Source organism: Lissotriton helveticus, chromosome 10 (genome assembly GCF_964261635.1).
Source record: "Lissotriton helveticus chromosome 10, aLisHel1.1, whole genome shotgun sequence".
NCBI lineage: Eukaryota > Metazoa > Chordata > Amphibia > Caudata > Salamandridae > Lissotriton > Lissotriton helveticus.
The window spans coordinates 279,745,674-279,769,574 of NC_136071.1; the positions used below are offsets into that span (position 1 = coordinate 279,745,674).

Here is a 23,901-nt window from a genome sequence, read left to right on the forward strand (position 1 = left end):
TTTTTCACGCAAGGCTTAGCTGTGCTTACTTGTGAATCTGCAGAAGTAAAAAATTCTTAGTCATGGAAAAACAGTTTTGCGATTCACAAAGCTTTTCTCCAGTGGTAAAAATTGCTTACTACTGGAAAGACAACACTACCCACCAGAACCTCAAGTAAGACACAACTATGCATGGTAAAAGCTTTGTTAAAGGGGCCCTGAGTAGCTGAGATTCTGATACATGTTAAGGAAACCCAGGGACCTTCCAAGGCAAGGTGTCATCGATAATAAGAGTGTCAATGATGTTGACTCTTCTTTCTGTCCATATGATGACTGGGGCAGAAAATGGCTGCTGTTAGCTGCGTTATGTGTCTGCCTGACCGCTGTATATCTGTGTATCCCTGAAACTCACTCAGAAAGATGTCAACCAATCTGTAGTGTTATCATCGAAAGATGTAATAATGAATCGCCTTTTTTTTTTATTTTTTAAAAGGACATTCATCTTCTTGTCACGTCGTCGTAGCATTACTGCGACTGCTCTCAACGAATCCCAAATCTGCATTGGATTTTCCTTTCTATAAACTTTTCTGATTTATCCAGATAAAAATGTAGGAGGCCCAATTCATTGTCACATTCATTTTAAAAGATGGCTTTGCCTTTAAAATCAAAATACGGCAGAGCTGAACCTGTGGTCCAGAAAAAAAGGGTCCAGGTAGAATCATTAAGATGGAAACTTTCCATAGAGAACACCTACTTTTTGCTTTACATGTTCCAAGCCAAACATTACAAGGCCATGGTGTGTATGCAGGTCTGTGCCACTTAAAGCCGAACTTTAACCTGCCAAAATGTTCACCCTTATTTATTACTGTTATAGGCCGATATGAATATCCCATCCTCAATGCACGTTTATGGCATTTGTTGCTGCTGATTTTAAAGGTACCAATGAATGGAACGTTGTGTTACACCTTTAGTCATTTGAGAAATGTACATTACGGCGGCGACCAGGTTGTTCCTAGCTACGTGTGAGCGTCATAACTCTTCAATGAATGGCATGCAGTGAAATTCTCCCCCGGGGAAGGCCTTTTCCTGGGACGTCCAGTCTGGGAGAACAGCTGCTGTCCGATGTGTCATGTTTAAATGTGATCGCCTTACACATATGCCCCAGTGTGCCTTGTCTTTGTAGTGCTTGGGCTATATATAAAGCTGAGCTCGAAACCAAAGCACTCCACCAGCTGCAACTAAAAGCACCCGGCTCCTGATTCGCCGACTGCCTTGTGAACGAGGACCCCTCTCCCTTCGGCCTGGGTGCACAGGTTGGAATAGGTCTTTCGCTTTTCAGGCAGAGAAGTGCGTGGCCGCTTTCAAGATGGCGCTGCCGGCGGACCCAGCGGAGGAGCTACGTCTGTACCAGCAAACCCTCCTGCAAGATGGACTCAACGACATGCTGGAGCACGACAACTTCATCGACTGCGTCTTGAAGATCAAGGATAAGGAGTTCCCGTGCCACCGGTTGGTGTTGGCGGCCTGCAGCCCCTACTTCCGGACCATGTTCCTTTCAGATGCGGAGGAGAGCAAGAAAAGGGAAATTAACCTGGAAGATGTCGAGCCGGAGGTCATGGGGAAGATCCTTCACTACATCTACACTTCCGAGATAGACATCACCGAACAGAACGTGCAGGACATTTTCTCAGTTGCCAACATGTTTCAGATTCCATCCATTTTCACAGTGTGTGTCTCCTTCCTACAGAAAAGGCTGTGCCTTAGCAACTGTCTGGCCATATTCCGGCTGGGGCTGATGCTGGACTGCCCTCGCCTCGCGGTGGCCGCCAGGGACTTCCTGTGTGACCGCTTCTCGCTCATCGCGCGCGACGAGGACTTCTACCAGCTGTCCCCTGACGAGCTGATTGCTGTTATTTCCAGTGACTCCCTCAATGTTGAGAAGGAAGAGCTTGTTTTTGAGACGGTCATGAAATGGGCCGCCAAGGAGAAGCAGAGCCGGGTCAAGGCCCTGCCCGTTATTTTCGAGAGCATCCGCTTCCGGCTCATGCCACCAGACTACGTGAAGGACCACGTGGAGGCGCATGCAGTGGTCAAATCCAACCCAGAGCTCCTCAAGAAACTCCAAGTGGTGAAGGAGGCGGCGGAGGGGAAACTGCCAGTCGTGAAGAAGAAGAAGGCCAGTATCAAGGAAGGCCAGGGGAAGGAAGTCAACGGCGAAGTGGAGGAAGAGGAGGATGAAGAAGAAGCCCTGCCCGGAATTCTAAATGACACCATGCGCTTTGGGATGTTCCTGGCAGACCTCATATTCATGATCAGTGACACTGGCGCAGTGGCCTACGACCCCGCGGACAATGAGTGTTATTTTGCCTCGCTCTCTGCTCAGATCCCCAAAAACCACATCAGTCTGGCCACAAAGGAGAACCAGATCTTTGTGGCTGGCGGAATCTATTTCAACGAGGAAAACAAAGAAGACCCTCTGAGCTCCTACTTTTTGCAGGTATGTGGTTGCTTTCAGTTTGTGTGGTCTTTGTGTAAAACTCAGCAGCCTCCTGTGCATGTATGACAGGCTGTTTGCGTGCCTAACAAGTGAAAACACAACTTGAGCCCGCCTTGCCATTTTTACCATCATTTTCAAATCTGTTACAGTGAAGCACTCATTTCAGGCATATTTTTTATTAAGGCAGAAAAATATGGACGTTGCGGACAGCAACAAAATTTAATTTAAGGAAATACGACTTACAATACGCAACGAGAGCTAGGTAGCACACAGGGTCAAGCGTCAGTCAGCTTGCCTCATTCTGAGTGCCCCAAGTAATGACAATGAAACAGGTAAAAAGTTTATGGCCCTATCAGGATTTAAAATTTGCAGGTTTTACCTTTGAACTCTGGCTACAAAATCCGGGGTGAAATTGCAGGAGGAAGCCGCTGCTTAATTTTAACAGGTGGCTGTCGGGGGAGCCCATCCGTACTCCTTTTTAAGGGCTAGCACTTATTTATCCTCTTCAAACTTTCAGGAGATCAACCGAGGGAAAAGTACTTAAAGGGGAAAGAAGGACGAAGAGAAAGAAGACAAAATCATGGCAAAGGGAGAAAGCAGGAACTCACAAGAGTGAGATAAAGAGGCAGGGAGTTTTTTTTTCAGTGGTTTATTGAGGCCTGTGATGGATCAGACACAGCCTTGGTATTTGGTGTGTTGACATTTAATGGTGCTGGCTGTGAGATTCTGAACACAGCTTTGGGCACCGGCACTCATTCTTTTTCATATAAAGTACTGCGTGTAAGAATTGGCACAAAACACCAATTCCTGCATGGTATTCCCCCAAAACATGTAATTTAGAGTATGGGTGCCTCCTTGCCCCTTACGATTACCAAAGCTTCATTTCAGTAACTCGAGGGGAAGATATGGAATCCCACCCAAAATATTGATTCAAGGTGTTTCAGTTTTAAAGAAATGGGTAAACCAGGAGAGGGTAATGGTGATCTAGGCGGGCAATTTTGCCTTCCCCATAATTTTAACAATAACCACTAACTATTTACATGATTACCATTTTGGCCCACTGTAAACAAATGCATTTTATGTGGTTATCCTTAAAAGGTGACATGGGTTTGGTATACTTTGGTTCCAAGGCCGGGAACCCCTAGGGTGGAGTATAGATGGCCCTGCTAGTCTATTTTGGGCTGTCATTTTTTATGAATCTATAAACACCTGCCTTTCTGTAATGAGATCCATTCTACAAGTTCAAATTTCTTTTTTTTACTGTAGGCAACTCTCTGAATTGAAGTTTACACACAAAAAACGTTATTGGCCATATACAAAACCCTGTTAGGAGTGAGAAATGTTTTACTGACTCCTAAACTGGGACTACAATTGGATGTAGATTCTGCATTTTAAAGAGACAAGCTTTGGCGGCCGCCCTTTAGAATACCAATCGATACCAGATGTATCATTGGTTTACAACCGTAATTCTGGTTGCAAACCATTGAAAAGTTACTGACTCATGAGTTGGGATTTTTTCAGCAAAAGGGAAGTGGTCCACTTTGGTCCTCTTCCCATTTATGAATTTGAGTATACGTTTCAAGGGGAATTGGCAGTGGTTCAGGGGACCATTGCCAACTTTCACAGAAACTTTTAAATCAGGCTGCTTACAATTTTTTTAAGCAATCACAGCATGGTGGTCTGCGGACCATAGCAGACCACTACGCCTGTGATGGTGACCTATTGGAATGAATATTAATTAGGTAGGCTCAACTGAAGCCTACCTAATTGCTTATTGTAGTATAGTATTTCATGACAATGCATCGTGATATTTTGTAGTACTTTTATCTGTTTATATTTGAATAAGGAACTTTAAATGGCCTCAGTGAAATAGACTGAATGGTTTTTGGACGGTTCTGGTACTTGCGAGCATTCAGCCTTCTTTTTTAGATTTTTACACATCGCATTTTTATATCTTATAGCTTGAGTTTGTTTTTATGAGATTATCTGCAGTGATATTTTTTTTATGATGATTCTTACTCACAAATTCTTTTATGATTTTTAACCAACTAAAAATTAATCTGATCTGATCTAATCTGCATATTTTGTGAATAACCCTTTTATTAGATAGGTCGGTTTGTAACATAACTTTCTGGCCACAAAAAGTAGAGTGAAAATGTACTATTCTGTTTGTGATCAGAAAGTTTGCATATGCTTCCCTTAGATTTGTATTGGGGGTGACAGCTTCAAAGGGAAACATCCTTTACAACGCAACTTTTACCACGCAGTGCCTTTACGACGCAACTTTTACAACGCAAACGATTACAACGCATTGCGCTGGGGGGCGCTCTAGGATAAGGAATAAGTTTAATTTACTATCCAACACCTTCCCTAGTGTCCACGGGGACTGGAGTTTGAATAGTAAATTAAACTATTCGCTATCCAGCACCCCAAAGCGCTATGCGTTGTAAAGGTTTGCGTTGTAAAAACCGCGTTGTAAAGGCATGCGATGTAAAAGCATGCGTTGTAATGTCATACATCCAGCTTCAAATAACAAGAATTGGCAAAGCCAGTAGGTCTAACTTCTAAGACCTCTTTGCTTTGCCAGTGTTTTAGCCATGCTGTACACACCCTCCACAATGCTGTGCAGCATGGCTAAAAAAAAGTTTTAAAAAAGCCTATTATGCAGCCGTTCCCATAATTTTCTAGGTGCTCAGAACAAAATGGCGCCAGTTCTTCAGCAGGTAGGAGGAAGTCACAGAGCGAGGTTGGAATGATGGGGGCAGGGTGGGGTAAGCAACACAGACGGTACAGGGAGGGAAGCAAACAGACAGAGAGGAACGTGGAACATGGAAACAAATGGACAAGAGAGCTCAACATGGAGCTGGGGGCAGATTACTGGTGAAAAAAACCACTGGGGATAATCACACAGAGCGATCACATCGCAGAGGGTGATGGGATGAAACATACTTTTAGGGAAAGAGCAATACATGCGTGGTGGAGTGGTACATGAGGTAGTAAGTTGGAAAACATGCACTCTTGTAGAGTGCTCAAACAAAAACAAAAAGAGTAGTGCTTGAAAAGTAAGCAGTGAAAGGACATAAACAATGTGTGCATACTTCAAGGGAGGGACAAATACACGAAAATTATGTAAAGCTGACACAAATACTGAATAAAAAGTAAGCAAATAAAATCAACCCATGGTAAACAATGGACAGCTGTAAGCCCACTCTAAGCTCACACTAAGGGGGTCATTAGGATGGCGGGCGGATTGCCCCCGCCAGGCTGGTGGTAGCCACCGCCGGCCTGGTGGGGGCAATCCGCCCGCCATCCTCAGCTAAATGCCCCCCCGCCATATTAGTATGGCGGGGGAACCGCGGCGGACGGAACGGGGCGGAAACGGTTTAATATGGTGGTGGTGTCTATAAGACACCGCTAGCCATATTACAATAGGCAGTAACAGATGCCTGCCACGGAAAGGCATGCGGTCTTCACTTCGGGGGGCCCCCGAAGTGAAGGCGAGGTGGGGGGTGCACATGGGGGGTACCTCTGGTACCCCCCAGCATTTGCATACACAATGCGGTAGGCATCGCGCGGTGCCTGCCGCTTTGTGTATGCAAATGCATACATGCCTTTTTTAGCATTGTGGCGGGCGGTGCTGAGAGCACCATCCGCCACAATGTTAAAAATGAGGGATGCGCCCGCCACTGTGGCGGGCGCATCCTAATCCCCACCACAGGACCCCCGCCCTTATGGCGGGCGGTCCCAACCCCGTGAGGATGGCGGGCGGGCAAAGTCCGCCCGCCATCATAATGACCCCCTAGGTTTCCCAACAGACTGTCCAGGAGCTATCAAGTAGGTGAGACCTAATAAAAAGGGCACCCCCTTTTCAAAGAAAATGTGTTCTTTGGGTCAGTTTGGGAGAAATAAGTGTGCTGAAGTAGGCTGGCTTGATTGTATCAACAAAGTTCAAACAATAGCCCTTTTTCTACACACCACTACAAATGCACGTTATAAAGGGTATAGCTCAATATTTAAAACAATTTCCATTTGAATGTGTTGCCCGAGACAAGAACTGCTGGTATCAGGTTCGTAAAGCAGAGATCTGTTGCAGCCATTTCTTTTATGATAATTTATGCCTTTCACGAGGCAGCTTAAAGTGGCTCCTCCTAGCCACGGATGAAGAGGGAAGAGTTCAAGAACCAACTGCTGGTTTTCTGAAATGCAGTGAAATGCCATTCTGTAGAATTTCCACTGCTGGGGCTAGCAGGTTTCCCTCACACGGTAAATACTGATTCTCACTGGTCATGTATTTAGCGGGTGCAGTAAATATTTCACATTCTGAGTTTTGCATTTTGGAAATGAGGCCTAACGTGGAATTGGTATGACCTGCTGAGATATGGCAGGAGAAAATTGCAGGGCTGGGGTGGTGTTTATTGCAAAACTCAAAAGTCCTACACCTGTGCATTAGCAGCTGCCGGTGTTGGGAGTGCGGTGGGGCTGGGCATGGGAGGAGCATAGTGGGGGGTAGTAAACTACAGCATACTTTCAAGCAGAGGTAAGTAAACAAATAAATAAAACAAATTTCATTGCGTGTGCTGCATTGCCAAATGTTATGCAGCGCGCGCAACGAAATTTGTTTTATTTCTTTATTTGTTTACTTACCTCCATTGGGCCGTATTCCATAGTTTATTACCCCCCCCCCCACCATGCTCCACCCCCGTCCCGCCCCACCGCCCTCCCACCACGGGCCGCTACTGCTGTGCATACTCCCGTTTGCGCAGGGACTGAAATTTAACCACTTGCTCATAAAGTGGGACTCAGTGTGGAACTGTGTAGTGGTTGGTGTAAATACTGGGAGACAAACCTTGACTGATTTTGCTTTTATGTAAAATATTGTGATGTAAATGCAGCTGTCACATCAAGGTCGCAGTAAATGAGGCGAAGCAAAATCAGACCCAGCGTGGGTAACAAGCAGAGGTTAATTTATTATGCTAACAGTCACATATATGTATGGTGTTTCTTTACCTTGCTCTTTGGGTCTGCCTGTAATGCTCATAGTTATCTTAAATGTGATCGGACATGAGCATTTTACATGGCTGATTGCAACTACCTTAAAAGTCCCAATAGGAGATGATGACCGGAGTTACCAGCCCCACCTACATACAAATGGGCAGATTTACAAGAAACTGATGCATCTGTAGAAATGTGTCAGTTTCCCTGCACCAGCCTGTGATGCCCTTGCACCACCATGGAATCGCCGTATTTACAATACGGTGCACCATGTTAGAAGGATTGGCATTCTGACGCATCTGTTGGGCCAAAAGTCACACATTGCAGGAGTCGTGTCGCAAGCACGACGCAACTCTAGCAATGCATGATGAGGCATATACTTATTGTACTTCGTCATTCAGACGTAATGTGTTGACGTAATGGCATCCTGGAAGTGGCGCAGTGAAATCTTGTAGATTTCTCTGTCACTTTTAAGAGGCTTTCCTGCTTTGTAACGCCCACCCTGCATACATTATACCTTTACAACGTGACGCTTCTCCCTAGATGCGTCATGTTGTAAAAGTGACGGCACAAAAGTGTCGCAGGGGGCTTGTACATCTGCCCCAAAATCTGTAAAAAAAAAAAAAAAAAGAAAATTGGCAGCTGAAAGCAGGCGAAATCTCTGGCTGAAATATTAGTAAATAATGAGAAGTAAACAAGGAATCAGAGCTGGAATTAACGATTCCCCTGGTAATTTCTTGCTACCAAGAAAACCCTCAGGGTTCTAGTTGTTGCCACCCCCGCCCCTCTGTCCAGTTACTGATACCTTCAGTGTCTGTATTCCATGTGCTGGCACCAGGGCACTCATACTGAGGTCCTATGTGGTATCAAGGTGCAATGAACATTTGTTTCTTAAAACAGTTCCTGCTAAATATGGCAGTGGGATTGACTGAGGCAAAAACTGAGTCCAGCTTCCACGGGGGACGTTTGGGAGGATGAATTATGGAGCCCTCAGTCAAACAAAATTGGAAGTTTCTCACTGGCATTTATTTATTTATTTAGTTGTCTAAACTGACCACCTCCGTAGTCTGCAGATGATCCATACCGAGGTTTTCATTAGATATTACAGTATTACATGCACTCCATCTGCATTTCGCATGTATACTGTTTCAAACATCCTGAGGATGGGTGGAGTCAGATTGCCCTTTATACCCCTCTATTCTCAAGATGTGTCCCCTACCTATGAGGGATCTTTGAAGTGCACTTTTGCATGTTTATGTATCTGTATGCTAATGAAGTATGACATAATCTGTAATTTGTTCGGCAAAATAATACACAAGGGGGGAGATTTACTAAGATTTTGCGCTGTGTTTGCATCACAAAAGTGACGCAAATTGGCGCAAAATCTTTTTTTCCCTATTTACTTTTCAGCGCTAAACTTGTTAAGCGCTGGCAATAACAGAAAGGTAATGTGAAGCAGCGTATAGCGCGGCTTCGCATTACTTTGCGCCATGGGGGTGTACCAAGGGTGCAGCATGGGCGTTCCAATGCAACCACCCAAGGTTTCTCATGCTAAACCCAGTTTGCTAAAGTAGATCGGGTTTAGCGTGAGAAAATGGCGCCCTTTTAAAGTAAGCGCACTTAAGGAGAAATGCTTTCATTTCTCCTTCCTTTTCTGACTTTGCATGGGCATACAAAATGGGAAAAACTTTGCATTGTGTCTGGGCATCGTATTTTCTACAGAAAGGGTAGCCAAAACTTATGCTAGACTAATGCACACACCATAGCGCTATGGCGCTCAGGTGTATGTGTGGCGCACAGCAGCTGTAATAAGCGCCGGAACAAGGGAAAGGGGAGGAGAATGACGTATCACTGAAGATATGGTGCTCTCCTGCTCCCTCCCGCCTCGCGGGGGCGGCGTTGCATGAATTGTTTGTAAATCTCCCCCAAAGAGGCTGAATATAGGTTCCTCACTAATTCTTATGGGGCCAATGACTCATGTTACCAGCCTCATTGGAAATACAACGACTGCAGATTTACTTTAGATCCTGTACATTTCACCTGTGATGTTACCTGCTGAAAGCAACCCAAATCTCTGGTGAACTACCAGTGAGAAATGAGGAATACCAGATGTTGAAAGTGAGACAACACCATAGGTGGTACGAGGAATCTTTATTTTCATCTATCTCCTAGCTCTCCTCTCGTAAAACTCCTTTAGAGCATGATCATACTAAACTGTCATTATAAAATGGAATGTACAGTTACAAGGGCACCGGTAGAAAGGGATTGAACCATTATTGAAGTATAAGACATTAAAGGTGACAATGCTTAATTGCAATGAATTACAACACATCTACCTTCCTTTGGGAAAGATTAACCAATTACAAAATCTTCGTGCCATTTTGAGAGCGGTCAGGATCTATAGTCGGCATGTCCTGCAGGTTCTAGTTTACTATTTGGTGAACCTGTGAAAGGTTGACTTTGAGAGAGTAACGGAAACACTGGAAATTTAGCCACCTTGTCCATGCTCCATGTCTGTCCATTGTCTAGAATCACAACACTGTTTGTGGCAGAGGATATACACATTGATTTAGAATATACTGATTCTCTTCCTTTGCAATTTTCTGATCTCTTAAAACCCAATCACCAACATTCCACTTTGCCTCTTAACTCTATGACGTGTCACATCTCACTTTGTAATCATTTTGGTGAGCCAAACGTTTTTGTTCATCTGGTTACTATTTACCCATACCTCCACTTAACCACCACAGTGAGAATTTGGTACCTGGCTGCCTTGCCTTTAACGCTGCAAATGGAGCAAACCAAGTAATATTGTTGGGAGTGGTATGATAACGCCCTAATAATTCTTGAATTGCTACCATAATCGGAATCTTAGAAACATATGCTCTCTGTATGCGCTCTTTTAACATTCTGTTTACCATTTCAACTAGCCCATTGACTTTAGGACAATAAAGTGTAGTTTTCATGTGAACTACAAACATATCTGATAAAAATCGTTTCAGCTCCTCTGAAGTGAACTACACTCCATTATCTGCAATTGTAATTCTGGGGACTCCCTTTACAAAGTGTCCCGTAGAAATGTAATTACTATTCATGTATTAATGAGGTTGACTTGACGAGTGACAATCCGATGAGAGTGAAAGTCTCTAAGACTAACCTATAAGTTTTGAGTGCATTATGTACATTCATTTCTTCCTAGTTACTGTTGACTTATCACTGTAGGCACAACTAACACAATCCTTGACTACCTCCTCAATTAATGCATCCATTCTAGGGAACCAGTAGTGGACTCTTGCTTTGGATTTTGTTATGCTTCTGCCTAAATACTCTTTGTGTGACAATTCAGCTATTTCTTTGCTTATTCTTTAGGAGGTACCAATTTGTCGCCACAAAATATTTTGTTATCAAACAATCTAAGTTAATGTGTCAGTTTCCCAAAAAAACTCTGATGCCAAGGTGTAAGTCACCATATTTTAAGTGCCACCATGCACAATGTTGTTTTTTAATTCAGCTAACATAGTATCTTTCTCCAGGCAGGTATCCCATTCATCTTTAAAAATCGCTGGAACACTGACTACAAAAAAACTTGTTCTACATCACTACAGTCTTCCTCATCTCCAATTCTATGTGTTGAAAGTGAGACGACACCATATGTAGTACGAAGATTCTTTATTCTCATCTATCTCCTGGCTCTCCTCAGGGAAACCCGGTGGAGCCAGAACGTTCTAAACTCTCATTATAAGATGCAATGTACGATTACAGGGGTAGAGGGTTAAAAGCTATTGAAACATTATGAAAATATAACATTAAAGGAGGCAGAACCTAATGACAATAATTTTAACACCAGGGAACTTGTGAAAAAAATTACTGATCCCCTAGACAATTCTTCATTTCTGGCGAGACACTTAGGGTTCCTGTTACAATTCCCATTTAAGTCACCTCAAAGTCAAAGTACAAAATATAGTGGGATATGTCAAGGTTGTACAGTTTCACAGCGAGGCCCCTGCTCAATGACAGTGTGGGAGGGACCAAATAGAGAATCAAAAGTGAGTTGGGGGGAGGAGGAGCTACGTTCGGAAACAAGATGGCCGCATAAGCTCCCGGCTCCGTCGACCGCCGCCAGAAGCTCATAAATCCTGCCCTTTATCCTGAAATCCCGCCGGACCCCCGTGCTGGTGAATAGCATCTGATTTGAAAGGTGCAACCCCGACATCTCTGGCGGCCCGGACGGCGAAGTTATGCCGTGCGCCATTCTTGGCCTGCTTCCGCTCTGACGCCGGGGCCTCGAGTTTCAACTTGGCCGGGTTGGAGTCGAACAACAACGGCTGCGAAAAGTGGGTGGATCCGGTCTCTCGTAGTGGCTTTTTTTTGTTTCTCCCTATTGGATGATGCCCCGGTGATGGCCTTCCCCTGCAACTACAGCGGCCCGTAAATATTGTCTGCTTGCTCGAGGTTCTGCTTCCCGGAGACCCCGTTGGGCTCCCGGTGGTCCTCTGGGCTCGGTTCCTCATTAGCGGCGACGGTGCACCCACTGTGCTGTGTGCGTGCTTAATTGTGGTTTTACATCGATTCTGCCCTGAACCCCGGAGAAGTCGACCTCCGGGGTTCGGTTACCCGCCCGGTTGCTCATTGAGGGGCGATGGGGCGGACTGAAACTACACCGTCACTGCGCACTGTGCAGGCCGCCATCTTGCAGCTCCACGAACGGTTCACCGCCGCCTTCCAAGGGATGGTCGTAACTGCAGACCGTTTTTGCTCAAGACCGGATTCTGACCCATTGCTGTTAGAAAGCCTAGATACTCCACCCGAGGATACTGTCTTTCTTGCCACCGAGGTCCCCGTGCAGACTATTGACCTGGACCCTCCCAGCAACCCTAAGATGGCGGCTATCGAGGCCGAGAAGACTGGATGTGAGTTACGCCCTACATTGAAGCCGCCCGAACTGGATGTTACTGCCGTTATGGGACAATGTTTCTTCTGCAACGTTTGCCAATTTCGACCTTCGCCTCTTTCTGTACTCGATCGTCACCGCCTTGCTACTTTCTCTCAGATGGACCATGGACTTGCTTTGACTTTTGAACTTTGTGTACGTTTATCCTGCTTCTCCTCTCCTTGCATTGCCTTTAACGTTCTACGATTTTCCGGCACTCCTGTTATGATGGCGGTTCGAATTGAACTACTCAACGTGCATAATCATGGCGATCTCTGTGTACAGGAGGGACTTTTCGTGATGGACCGCGAGGGTCTGGGCTGAGCTTGGCTACGCTTCATTGCACTGTCGCTGTTTCTGCTGGGTGGTATCTGTGGGAGCGGGACCGCTTGTACATTTGATGGGCCTGGGTACTGTTTTTCTGATGTGTCTTGACGGGATTTGCTCTTTCTTCTGAGCCGGGGTTGGATGGGATGTTCTTTCTGTTACGGCTCCCCTACGAACTATTTCTTGATTTGCCGCGATTTGCTGTCTTGCCGGTAGGGGGTGTCGGCTTTTGGCGGGGGGGTGGGAATCTGGGAGCTCGTATCGTACTTTACTATTCTCCTCCTCCACCTTTTTCCCTATCCTTGGGGTGTAGTTTAGGGGGCGACAGACACACTGCGAGTGGGGTTGGGTCGTAGCCATAAGCAGGGGTGTAGGGTGGTGGGTTGCGTTTTTTATTTTTATTTTTCCTTTGTTAATTTCTATGACCTTCCTATTTCCCCTTTTCCTCTCCGCAAGAGCTGTGGCTTATTCTCCTGTTCTTCTGCATATCTGGGTGTCACATATGCCTATTGTATATCCTGTCATTTTGGTGGTGAATGATGTGGGGGATGCCGGCGGTCATTGACGTTTAACTGTACGCTCCAGCCTCGCTGGTATTTATTTTTCTCTTGCTCATGACTGTATTTTTTAATTTCTAATTTAAAACATTTATAAAGCGCAGCGTGCACCGTACGGTTTCTTGGCGCTAGTGGAGAGTTCGACAGCTGAGGCAAAATAAAACCTGTCGTGGACAAGAGGGGAAATTACACGGGAAAGGCCTGTTTGAAGAGAAACGTTTTTAGATCTTTACGGAAAGAAAGATAGTGAGTGGCAGAGCGGAGGTGATCAGGGAGGGAGTTCCAGAACGTGGGGGCAAGGGTAGCGAAGTTAGTTCCACCCCACTTTTTACGTTTGAAACGTGGGATTTGGAGGAGGGATTTGGAAGAAGAGCTCTCTGGTAGGGACGTATTCATTTATTAGCGAGGAGATGAAAGCGGGGGCAGTGCCTTGACGGGCCTGGAAGACCATGCAGCCGGTCTTGAACAAGGAACGTTCCTTAACAGGGAGCCAATGAAGCTCCCTGAGGAGGGGTGTGGAGTGATGATAACGTGGGAGACCATAGACCAGCCGGGCCGCCTGGTTCTGGACCATCTGGAGTCTCCGCAGGCTGTATGCTGGAATGCCGTTGTAGATGGCATTGGCATAATCTAGCCGCGATATCACCAGTGCGGCCATGATCAACTTGAGTGCCTGTGGGGAAAAAAAACGGGAAACAGTGCGGATAGTTCGGAGGGTGAGGAAACTGTATGGTGTTTCATATCTTCGTTCCCACGTACACGGCTGTGCTGTGTTTCGCTTGGTGGCGCCTGATATGTGTATTATTTCTCTTGCGTTGTAATAATAAAAATATATATAAATAAAAAAAGTGAGTTGGGGTGGTTTTACCAATGGTGTTTACAGTCGTTACTCAAAATGACCATTAGGCGAGACATTGAGAATCTGAATGTTAAATCCATCTCCACTTAAAAGGGGACACCTACCACATATTTAGAGATTCAAATGGATGACTTTAGGATTGAAGCAAATTAGTTCAAAGATTTGCTAGTGCACCACAATTAAGGGCTTTCTTTCTTTGTGGATTCTGACTTTGGTTGGTCCTATTTTACCTACTTACTGGGACAGTTTAATCTACTTCCGCATCCCATGTCCATGGATCCCAGCCCAGAGGACGTGTGCATCAAAATGTTGAGTCATGAAAAGTCACCAAATTAAGTGGATGAGTTGGCAGATATTTAAAACAACCCAATGATTACTTGGCCGTCTGTTTCTAGGAAGAGTGGCAGAAGGGGTTGGCATCCAATTACAGTACTTGTGTCATGGGACGTGCCACCCTGTCTTTCCAGGTCTAGACTGGAATGTTTTTTTGTGGCGTGCAGCAGTCCTCCAGAGGAAACATAAAATGTCTGCCCAACACACTGTCTCATGACTGCCCGTGACTCTGTAATCGCACATTCAAGAAGACATTTTTTACTCAATTCTTAGGCATACTCCTCCATTCATACAGCATCAGTAAATCTAGTCTAATGCACAGACACTAGAACAGTGGGGCCGATTCAAAGAACTAATCTGAGACAAAATCCTAAACGTACTACTTTTGGTATTCACAGAAGGCATTTAGTAGTAGTAAAGATAGGATGTTGTCTTAAGTTAGGATTTTGTCTTAAGGCCAAAACTAAAGATAAACTTAGTTGAACTTAAGTTTAACTTAAAACAAAATCCTAATTTAAGACAAAATCCTAATTTAAGACAAAATCCTAAATTGAGACAACATCCTAACTTAAGACAAAATCTAACTTTACTACAACTAAATGTCTTCTGTGAATACCAAAAGTAGTACGTTTATCAATCTTGAACGGGCCATGCTTTTCTTGTTTTAGATACGCACTTTGACAACTATTATCACGTGTGCATCACGTATGAGAGAGCACCAAGCACGTTTTGTCACCTTTACCACTGTGCCTTTGTTGATAATTTTTATTCTCATTTAAATAAATAACTATTTGGTTTACGAGAGTCCTAATATTCTACGTCTAGGGACCATTTGTCTTGATATACTATGCTTACCCTAGGCATCAAATAATAGTAAATTTGTACCTTAGTATCTTAGGGCAGAAGTGAAGTGTACTTTGATGTGACGCATACTGCGAGCTCAGACAGAGGTATGCATGTGGTGGCTGAAGATGTGGACAATGTAAAATCCAGATGGAATCTTTATGGTCTAGATATTCGTGGTGTTTTCATTCATCACAGGCAGATCGCTTCAGTGCTCCTGGAGTTGAGAGGTGTTTGGAACAAAGATGGAAGAAAACTGTAACAGCCAATCATGTCATAGAAGACATGTGGCATTATAACAGTAAACGGAGTTTTATATTGCGCTAGCACGGACTAGACCTGAAGGTATCAGAGCACTTTATATGAGCCCCAGTTGCGTTACAGGTGAACATATTCATTTTTTATTAGGTACGGGGAGATTACGAGATTTGCACAGAATCACAGGATGTTGAGTGTCCCTACCAAGACTCAAACCCAGCAGACCACATGTCTCATGTAACACCTTTAGGCAGTCCTGCAACTTTGGTTGAAACACGTCTTGAACTGGACATTGCACTTTACCTAATATTAGAACATTGGAATGTTGGAGGCTCCATTGCAGACAATGGAGTGCTCAGTGCTTCTACGGGCCGGTAAATGCCTGCAGAGCAACATTCCAATGTTGTTTAAACAAAGGCCTCTCGGAGCCCAAGGGGATTTCAATCCCCTCGGGCTCCGAGAGGCCTTTGCTTAAATTGTTGGAACATTCTGCCCTCTAATGGCAGAATGTTCTAATAGCCTTATAGCCCTTCGTAGCTGGGCTATGCGGATATTAAAGTTCTGCTCCCTTGTTGAAGGCCCTCGCCTTCAGCTCGGGCCTTTAACGCTGGAGCTGGCCTTTAAAAGCCGGTATAGCCCGCTACGGCGGGCTATAAGGCTTTGTTATTATCTATAAACACGAGACTACAAGATCCAACAAGCTGTTGAGTAAAACGCCAGAACAAGTGAGATGGGGCCATTTGGCAGCTGAAAGTTGAAGTCAGCTCTCTTATTTCCTAGGTGATAAAAGTGTGTCTGCTGGGTGTCTCTTTCAGCCCCTTCTAAAGGCTGGAGAAGTATTTTTGTAGACCCAGGAATGGGCTCAGTTTTTCCCATGAATTTCAAATAAAATCTTCTTGCGTTGTAGGAGAAAATGGGTGTAACTAAGATGTTATCGTCTGTACTGAGCAAAAACCCTGCCTTGCAACATACAACGTGCCTGTGAAATTTTACATTCTGCGTTGTTCTGAAGCTCTGTGGAAGCCCCATGCAGGGCAGCCAAGCGCTGTGCTTCAATCACAACAAAACCGACTGGAAAGCTCTCTCAAGACATCGGAGCTTTGTGAGCTTCTGCCGCTGTAGGCACCTTTCTCAAAAACCGCTTTGCTGCCGTGGAATCGCCAGAAATTTCGACGGGCGATTGCACCTCAAAATGGCGCTGAAAGCGGAGCGGACTCGCCGCTTTGTTTAACTGAGGCGAAGATCGCAAAATCAGGAGAGCTCCACCCGGAGACTACATTTAGGGAGTAGCGAGACCTGGAGCTGCCTTCTCCACACCTCCCGTCAGTGCCTGCAGTAGAAGGGGAGCAACTGCTGCCAATACTGTGGAGTTATTGGGAGCGGCGCCGGCGGTAGATGGCCTGCAGCGCCTGGGACTCGCGTAAACTGCGAGGGTACTTGGAGATGATGCCGGACTCGGCATAGTGAGAAGGCGGCAGGGACACCCCCAGAGCGACCGGCCCCGTTGGTGACCGACCAGGTGATAAAGGGCCCCTGGGGCTTAGGGGGTGAGAATAGCGGTAGGCGGAGCGGTAAGTGAGCCGCGGCCGCAACAAAGCGGCAGTTGGGACTTGGACAATGAACCGCGAGTGCCAGCCCAGTTATCTGTCACCTACAAAGGAAAGTAGGCTTCCAACCTCAACTGTACTTTATAAAGGTTTGCCAGTCCCCTGCAAACGGGTCCTGTGCCCATTCTTGAAATGCACTCAAAGTGCCCTGAGATGATCCCAGTGATGAAGAAGTGACTAGAAGAGCGCAGCCCATCCATGTTCAGTGGTCACCATGTGCTAACCTGTGCGCAAGAGCTGGCATCCCATGAACATGGTCACCTATGCCAAGGGACTGCGCCACCACCTCACTGGGCACCTAGCTTTTGTTTTTGGGTAGAGGCTTGTGCCTGTAAACTATTTTTCGAATGAAATAATTTGTATTTTTTAATTTATGTTTTCATTTTGTTGGTTGTGCATTCATTTTGTTTTTTAACGTACTGTGGTTATTTTTGCATTAATAATAATTTTAATGTAATGTATTAAAATATGTATAATTATTGTACTTTTTCTACTTAGTTTTAATTGTATTATTATCTTAAACTTTAGTATTTAAAATATATTAAATAACAATGCTATATATAGTTATTACAATATGCTTACTTATTTCTTGACAATATTATGATATAGACATGCTTTTTCAATTTCTTTTAGTTTACATTCTATATATGTAAACTTGGTGTTATGGTTCCCAATATTTGTGTTGCAATATTTGTGTATTAGGATATTTTTGTTTCCCATATTTTGTTATACAAGCTTCATATCACCAGTAAGATGAGGCTAAAAAGTGAACAATGTGAACATTTTCTGAGCATCTTGTGTAGCAGGTGTTCACAAAGATAATTTGTGAGATGAATTACGAGAGAACCTTGATGTTGTGGTAGTGGATGACGCTGTCAAGAGGGATAACGTATGCATTGAAGAGGATTGGGCTTAGGAAGCATCTCTGCGAAACTCCAAAGATGTACGGTGCCCGGCTGACTGACTAGGTCTTTCTAGTAAGGAAGGAGGAGAACCATCATAGTGACGGTCCTTGTATTCCAATATTGGAATTGTCAGAATTAGTACTGAATGCTTCTGGAAGGTGTAATAAAATGAGAGATATAGTTTGCTGTTTTCTGGGCTTGTTAGTTTATCCTCTCTGCTTCCAACTAAAAGTGATCTCTGTCCTGCTAGGCCTCCTAACATCTTACCAATTGTTGTCTATTACGCACATCTGCTTGCACTGAAAGATCACCTCCAAATCTGATGGAGAAATGTGCCCTTTCTACTTTAGCATATTGCTGTGAGGTTAATGACTAAATACACTCTACCATTCTTTTTTGCTGCAGTTTGATCACTTGGATTCTGATTGGTTGGGAATGCCAGCAGTACCCTCCCCCCGGTGCCTTTTTGGCCTTGGAGAGGCTGAAAATTCGATATTTCTCATTGGAGGGAAGGAGCTGAAGGAAGGAGAACAGACTTTGGATTCCGTGCTGTGCTACGACAGACTGTAAGTGTTGGGCTGGTCTGAATTTGAATGAGACTTCATCCTGGAGCCGACAAAGCGGCTTTAGGGGGACATGGAATTTAAGACTGTTTCTTGCAGTGAAAGGCCATATCTTGGCTCTACACTTGTTCAAATTTTGTGGTACATGTTTTGATAAGTTCTTTTAAATCACATACTTGAAACATATAACCTTAGTATGATCTAGATTAAAGTCTTTCACAAGCTTGTCCACCTCAGCTCCTTCAGGGAACGTTCGGGGGTGATCTGTCAAGTGGAAAAAAATATTGTCCCAAAATGCAATTTCCCCTTGCAGTTTCCCATAAGGAAAATTGAACAGCAATAGCTTGAAAAACACTGAACCTAATGACACCAGATTTGTCAGAAAGATAGATCTCAGTCTGTAAAGCATGCTTTTTGCTATTTGATGTAAATCTGATCAGTAGCTTTTAAGAAATGATGGTTAAAAAATGTTGTATATCTGGACAGTTGGGTTTGCGGGAGACTTGAAAGAGTCCAGCAATTTTGCAACTTCAAATATTAAAGCAATCTGATTAGATGTGGGGGCTTTTTCCCAAGAGGAGAAGGCTACCACAAACTCCAGCAGGAGGTCACGTTCTGACTGGATGGCTGCAACATGAAGAAAAAAGTTGCAGCCGCCATTTAAGGACACGAGGACGTGCCAGCTTGTCCTGAACATAAAAAAGAATAATGTATTAGGGAGCAGGGTAGGGAGGGATACCTTCACCCCATGGTCCTTGTTGTGGAGTCCAAATAATTTTAATTTTTAATTTTGGGTTAATGCAATCCCACGGGTGTCCAATGGGAGCCGGAGTGGCCATTTGGACTCCTGCGGATGTCCCACAGGAGCACAGGTGGCCACACTGGCTTCCACAATGATCCAATAGTCTTGCAGAATTGGAAAAATGTAGAACACAAAAAGGGGGAGCCTTCGTTTTTACAGTGGTTTGCTAGGAATAAGCAACGGCCATTTGAGGCAGTGCAGCTGGCTGTCTGCAGGGGGTTCGTGCCAGACCTGGACAAAGGCTGAGGGTTGGCTTTACATAGGGTAATAAAATATTACTAACGTTAATAAAAACCCTAGATATTTACTGAAATTTTTTTAGAAAATCAGGGATCAGAAACTCACGAACAAAAACAATGGCTAAAAAGAAGTAGTTAGGTGAAAATATTAGTTTAAACATAACTTTTTAAACAAAAAATGCTAAAATTCAACATTTATGGTTATTTCAAGTAACTATAACTCACAACCTCCAATTTGGTGCAATTCTGTCCAGCAGTTTGGGCTGTAATCATGTCTAAAATCATAAGGGGAAATTGCATGGGGAAAACGCGCCCTTAATCTCTGCCCCTGCTTGACGAATCACCCTTAAATGTTCGAAATGGAAGCAGAAGTGAGTGTTATACTAGTTTTGAAAGTTTCTTGAAAATTCGTCAAAAGCGCCAAAGTTATTAGAAAAACAAAAAACGCTTTTCCTATGGAAAGTAGGTCCTAACTATAACTACGCACTGCGAACCGTGTATTTTATTTTTCTAAAAACGTTGGTGCCGTTTGATGAATCTTCATAAAATTTTCCAAATTAGTTCACACCTGAGTTCAGCTGCTGTGTCGAAAGTTTTCGTATGATCAGTCAAGCGGGGACAGAGAAAAAGGGGGGTTCCTAAATGCATTTTCTCCATACAATTTCCCATGGGTATTTTGAACACTACTAAAGCCCGAACCACTGAATGGAATTAGACCAAATTTAGCAGAAAGCGATCTCTTGGTCTAGAAAGAGACCTTTCTGTGATTTTATGTAAATTCATTCAGTAGTTTTGGAGTTATTAAATGCAAAAGAAATATAGATATCTAGGGAAATGATTGCCCGCCAACACTTCAACCAGGAAGTGTTGGCAGTCATCTTGGGACTCGAACACAGCCGAGTCCCAGGAAAAAAGGACAAAAAAACATATGGGGGCAGGGTAGGAATACCCTGACCCCCTAGCTCTGGTGCTGGGTTCCAACAGTGACCCAGCCGAGGACCAAAAATGTTATTTTTTTTATTTTGTAACGACATTGCGGTGGATCTGCAAATCATGGCAAAATTGAAAAAAGAAAAAAACTAGTGCCGCCTTGGTTTTTATGTACCCCCGGGTGGGCAAGGGCCGAGGCTAATCATATAACCACTCATTGCAGCTTGAGGTGAGCGAAGCTAATTGACAGCAGCAGAGCAGAACTCCAGGACCAGTATGGCCTCATTGATGCTCGAGGCGAGTTACTCTCCTGTGCCACTTACTCCTTCTGCCTGTCCTGTGCAGGGTTCTGGGCTGGGACGGGACAGCATCTTCAGGTGCAAGCACCCGAAGACTAACGCGAAAATTCAGTGCCTGTAAATGTGGCACTTGATGCACACGTCTTGTTTCTGTCTGATACTGAAGCTTGGTTTTGTGGCTACGTTTCACGTTTACGCCTGAGCTTCCAAGATGGTTACCGTGGCCTCTTACGAGTGGACTCGTACCATGAAGGCTAGCAGGGCCACTCTGTGGTGCGTACTGATGACAGTTCCAGCTTTTAGTCATAAGTAGATCTGGTCAAGAGCTGTGGTTGAAGCCCTGCTTGTTCCACCTTCATGCCAGGAATGGCACGTCAATGGTGACCAAAAATGAATTTCTGTAAAAACTGAAATTCAACACAACAATATCACAAGAATACACCCCCTCCCCTCCAATCTGAAATACTTTCAAGGCATCCTTATAAAAAATGACGGCTTATGCTGCGACGTCTTTACGTGCCTAGAAGGTGACTTCCAAGTGCCTGGCGTTCACTTGTGCTTCCCGGCTAGGGACCTCATTCACCAGGGCTAAACAATATTTGTAAAGAGAAAGGGGAAAGTGGTGCCCCTCCCGGAGCCAGAAGGGGCCTCAGGGACCGCATCTGTCTGGGCCATTAAGGGGAGGTGGCACATGGCCCAGATCTCGAGCAGGTAGGTGACACAGAGATCCCATCTCTTGGGTCCAAACCATATTCGTTAGGGAGGATGCACAGCCACCCTCCCCAATGCCAATTGTGACCCCGGAGACTCCACCCACCGGGGCCTAAACATAATATTAAGGAGAGGGGGTGTGTGGCCTCCCTCTCCAAGCCTTAATAAGCTCCGGGACCCCATTGCCTGGGGTAAATTACATTTAAAATGGGAGTGGGGCCACATGGCACCCCTCCCAAAGCCTATTGTAGCCCTGAGGACTCCAGACCCCAGGGGCTCTCTAAATTATAAATTGGTCCCCTGGTGCCCACTTGGGGCACTCACTATTCAACACTTATATTAAGAAGAGGGGGCACACAGTACCCCCTTCCCGTGCCTCATTAGTCCCAGGGGACCCTATCCTCTGGGGCCAGTTCCAATTAAAAAGGGAAGGGGCTATGGGGACCCCTCATCCCAAACCTTATTATACCCCAGGAACCACCTACCGCAGGGATGAAGTTAGCTAAAAAGGAGAGGAGACCCCACAGGCCACCCCCTTCCCCAGCCTTCTTAGGCCCAAGGGCCCCCATCGCCTGGGTCTCTCTCTACCATTATTCCAGTTTTTAAAAAGAGGCAGAGAGGTGATCCAGGTTGTTATAGACCCTCTGATTGATTCCGTGGTTAAGGTTTTAGGTAGAGTTATTTTAAGTAAACTTTCGGAAGGGCTAGATGATACTGGAATTTTAACAGACTGCCAATACAGTTTTAGAATAGGTAGAAGCACTATAGATCAGTGTTTAAATTTGCTCATTTTGGAAATATACAGTGGCGAAACAAGGTACATTACAGCTGTCCTTCATGAATCTATCCACAGCTTTTGATCTAGTAAATACATCTAAGCTATGGGCAATATTGATAGGTATGGGGATGGACCGTTGCTTAGTCTATTTTTTAGCAGATCTTTATAAGGATCTTTATGCCAGTGTTAGAGTCAGCCAAGATGGGCTGTATTCTAGCTCCTTTGCTTTTTACACTTTATATAAATAATTTAAACACCTCCCTTAGCACTTCCACTTTAGATATCCCATGTTTAGGAGACAGGGTCACTCCTGCTCTCCTATACGCTGATGATGCAGTCCTACTGGCCCGCACCGCTGTTGGTCTGCAGAGACTTCTGGATTCTTTTGGGTCCTTTTTGAAATCTTTGGACCTTATTGTCAATAAAACCAAACAATGACAATGGGGCAGAAGCCAAACATTTTAAAATATTTTTACTGTGTAGGGGTTGAGCTGTCAAGGGTTTCCTCTTTCTCCTATTTGGGAGTTTTATTCGATGAGAGGGGCTTGTGGACTCCCCAGTTAAGGGCTAAAAAACATGTAATGTCGAGGTCCATAGTTGCTATATAAGGTTTTGTATCCCGACTAGGAGCAAAGCCTCTCGAAGCTTTGCTTAAAATGTATAGGTCGAAAACTATTGCTATAGCAAGGTATGGGTCTGAGAATTGTGGATACAAACCTGGAGTAGAACTTCAGCAAGTTGAAAATAAATGTATGAGATATCTTCTGGCGGTTCCCCATTCTACCCCTACCTATGCTATTCATCAAGAGTTGGGTAGTGGTTTTGTTAAGGATCTAATTGTGCTGGGTCCAGTGGTATGTTGGCTAAAGACATGGATTATTCCAGAAAAGGCATTGAATAGAGAAATTACCAGGGACTGTGTTGCACTGGATAATGTAAGTAAAATCCAATGGATACAATATGTCAAGTCAACGCTGGATAAATTGGGACGACCTGCACTTTTTGCCACCTCAGAAAAGATAGTGAAAGAGGACTTGGCATGGGTTAAAGTACAATTTTTAAACGTTTTGTCTGTAGAGAGAGAGGCGTTGGAGATTATGAAACCTACTGTGAAAGCCTATTTCCTGGTAAAGACTGTCCCAAGGATAGAACCGTACTTGACAATTGTTACAAAAACCTTTTCACCGTTTTCTCCTAACCAGGTTCCGCTTCAATCTCATTTGTTGTCTTTTAGCAGCTGTACAGGGGTGGAGTGGGGTAAATGATTTAGGTCCCTGTACATGTGAACACATAGGATACCATGCATTTTATAATGTTTTGTGAGTATTTTAGCTCCATGAGGAGAAAGTTTGTAAGTTCTATTTTAAAGGGGACGGGTTTTGTGCAAGTTAGACCTGCCTTACTATATTTGCAGATGGTAAATAATCCCTGGGAGATTTTTAATGTTGCAAACTTTTTGGTGGCGGCTGTTAGACACAGGAAGAAAGGGGGT

At 44.5% G+C, this 23,901-nt stretch overlaps 1 protein-coding gene across 1 annotated transcript in view; it reads left to right on the forward strand.

The window, feature by feature from the left end:
• The first annotated feature begins 1,219 nt into the window (after positions 1-1,219).
• Positions 1,220-23,901, forward strand: part of KLHL40 (kelch like family member 40) — a 45,036-nt gene continuing 22,354 nt past the window's right edge. The window contains exons 1-2 of the mRNA XM_078665311.1: positions 1,220-2,476; positions 18,493-18,653. Coding sequence (XP_078521437.1) covers positions 1,346-2,476; positions 18,493-18,653 — 1,292 coding nt within the window. The 5' untranslated portion in view covers positions 1,220-1,345. The remainder of the gene's footprint in view (positions 2,477-18,492; positions 18,654-23,901) is intronic.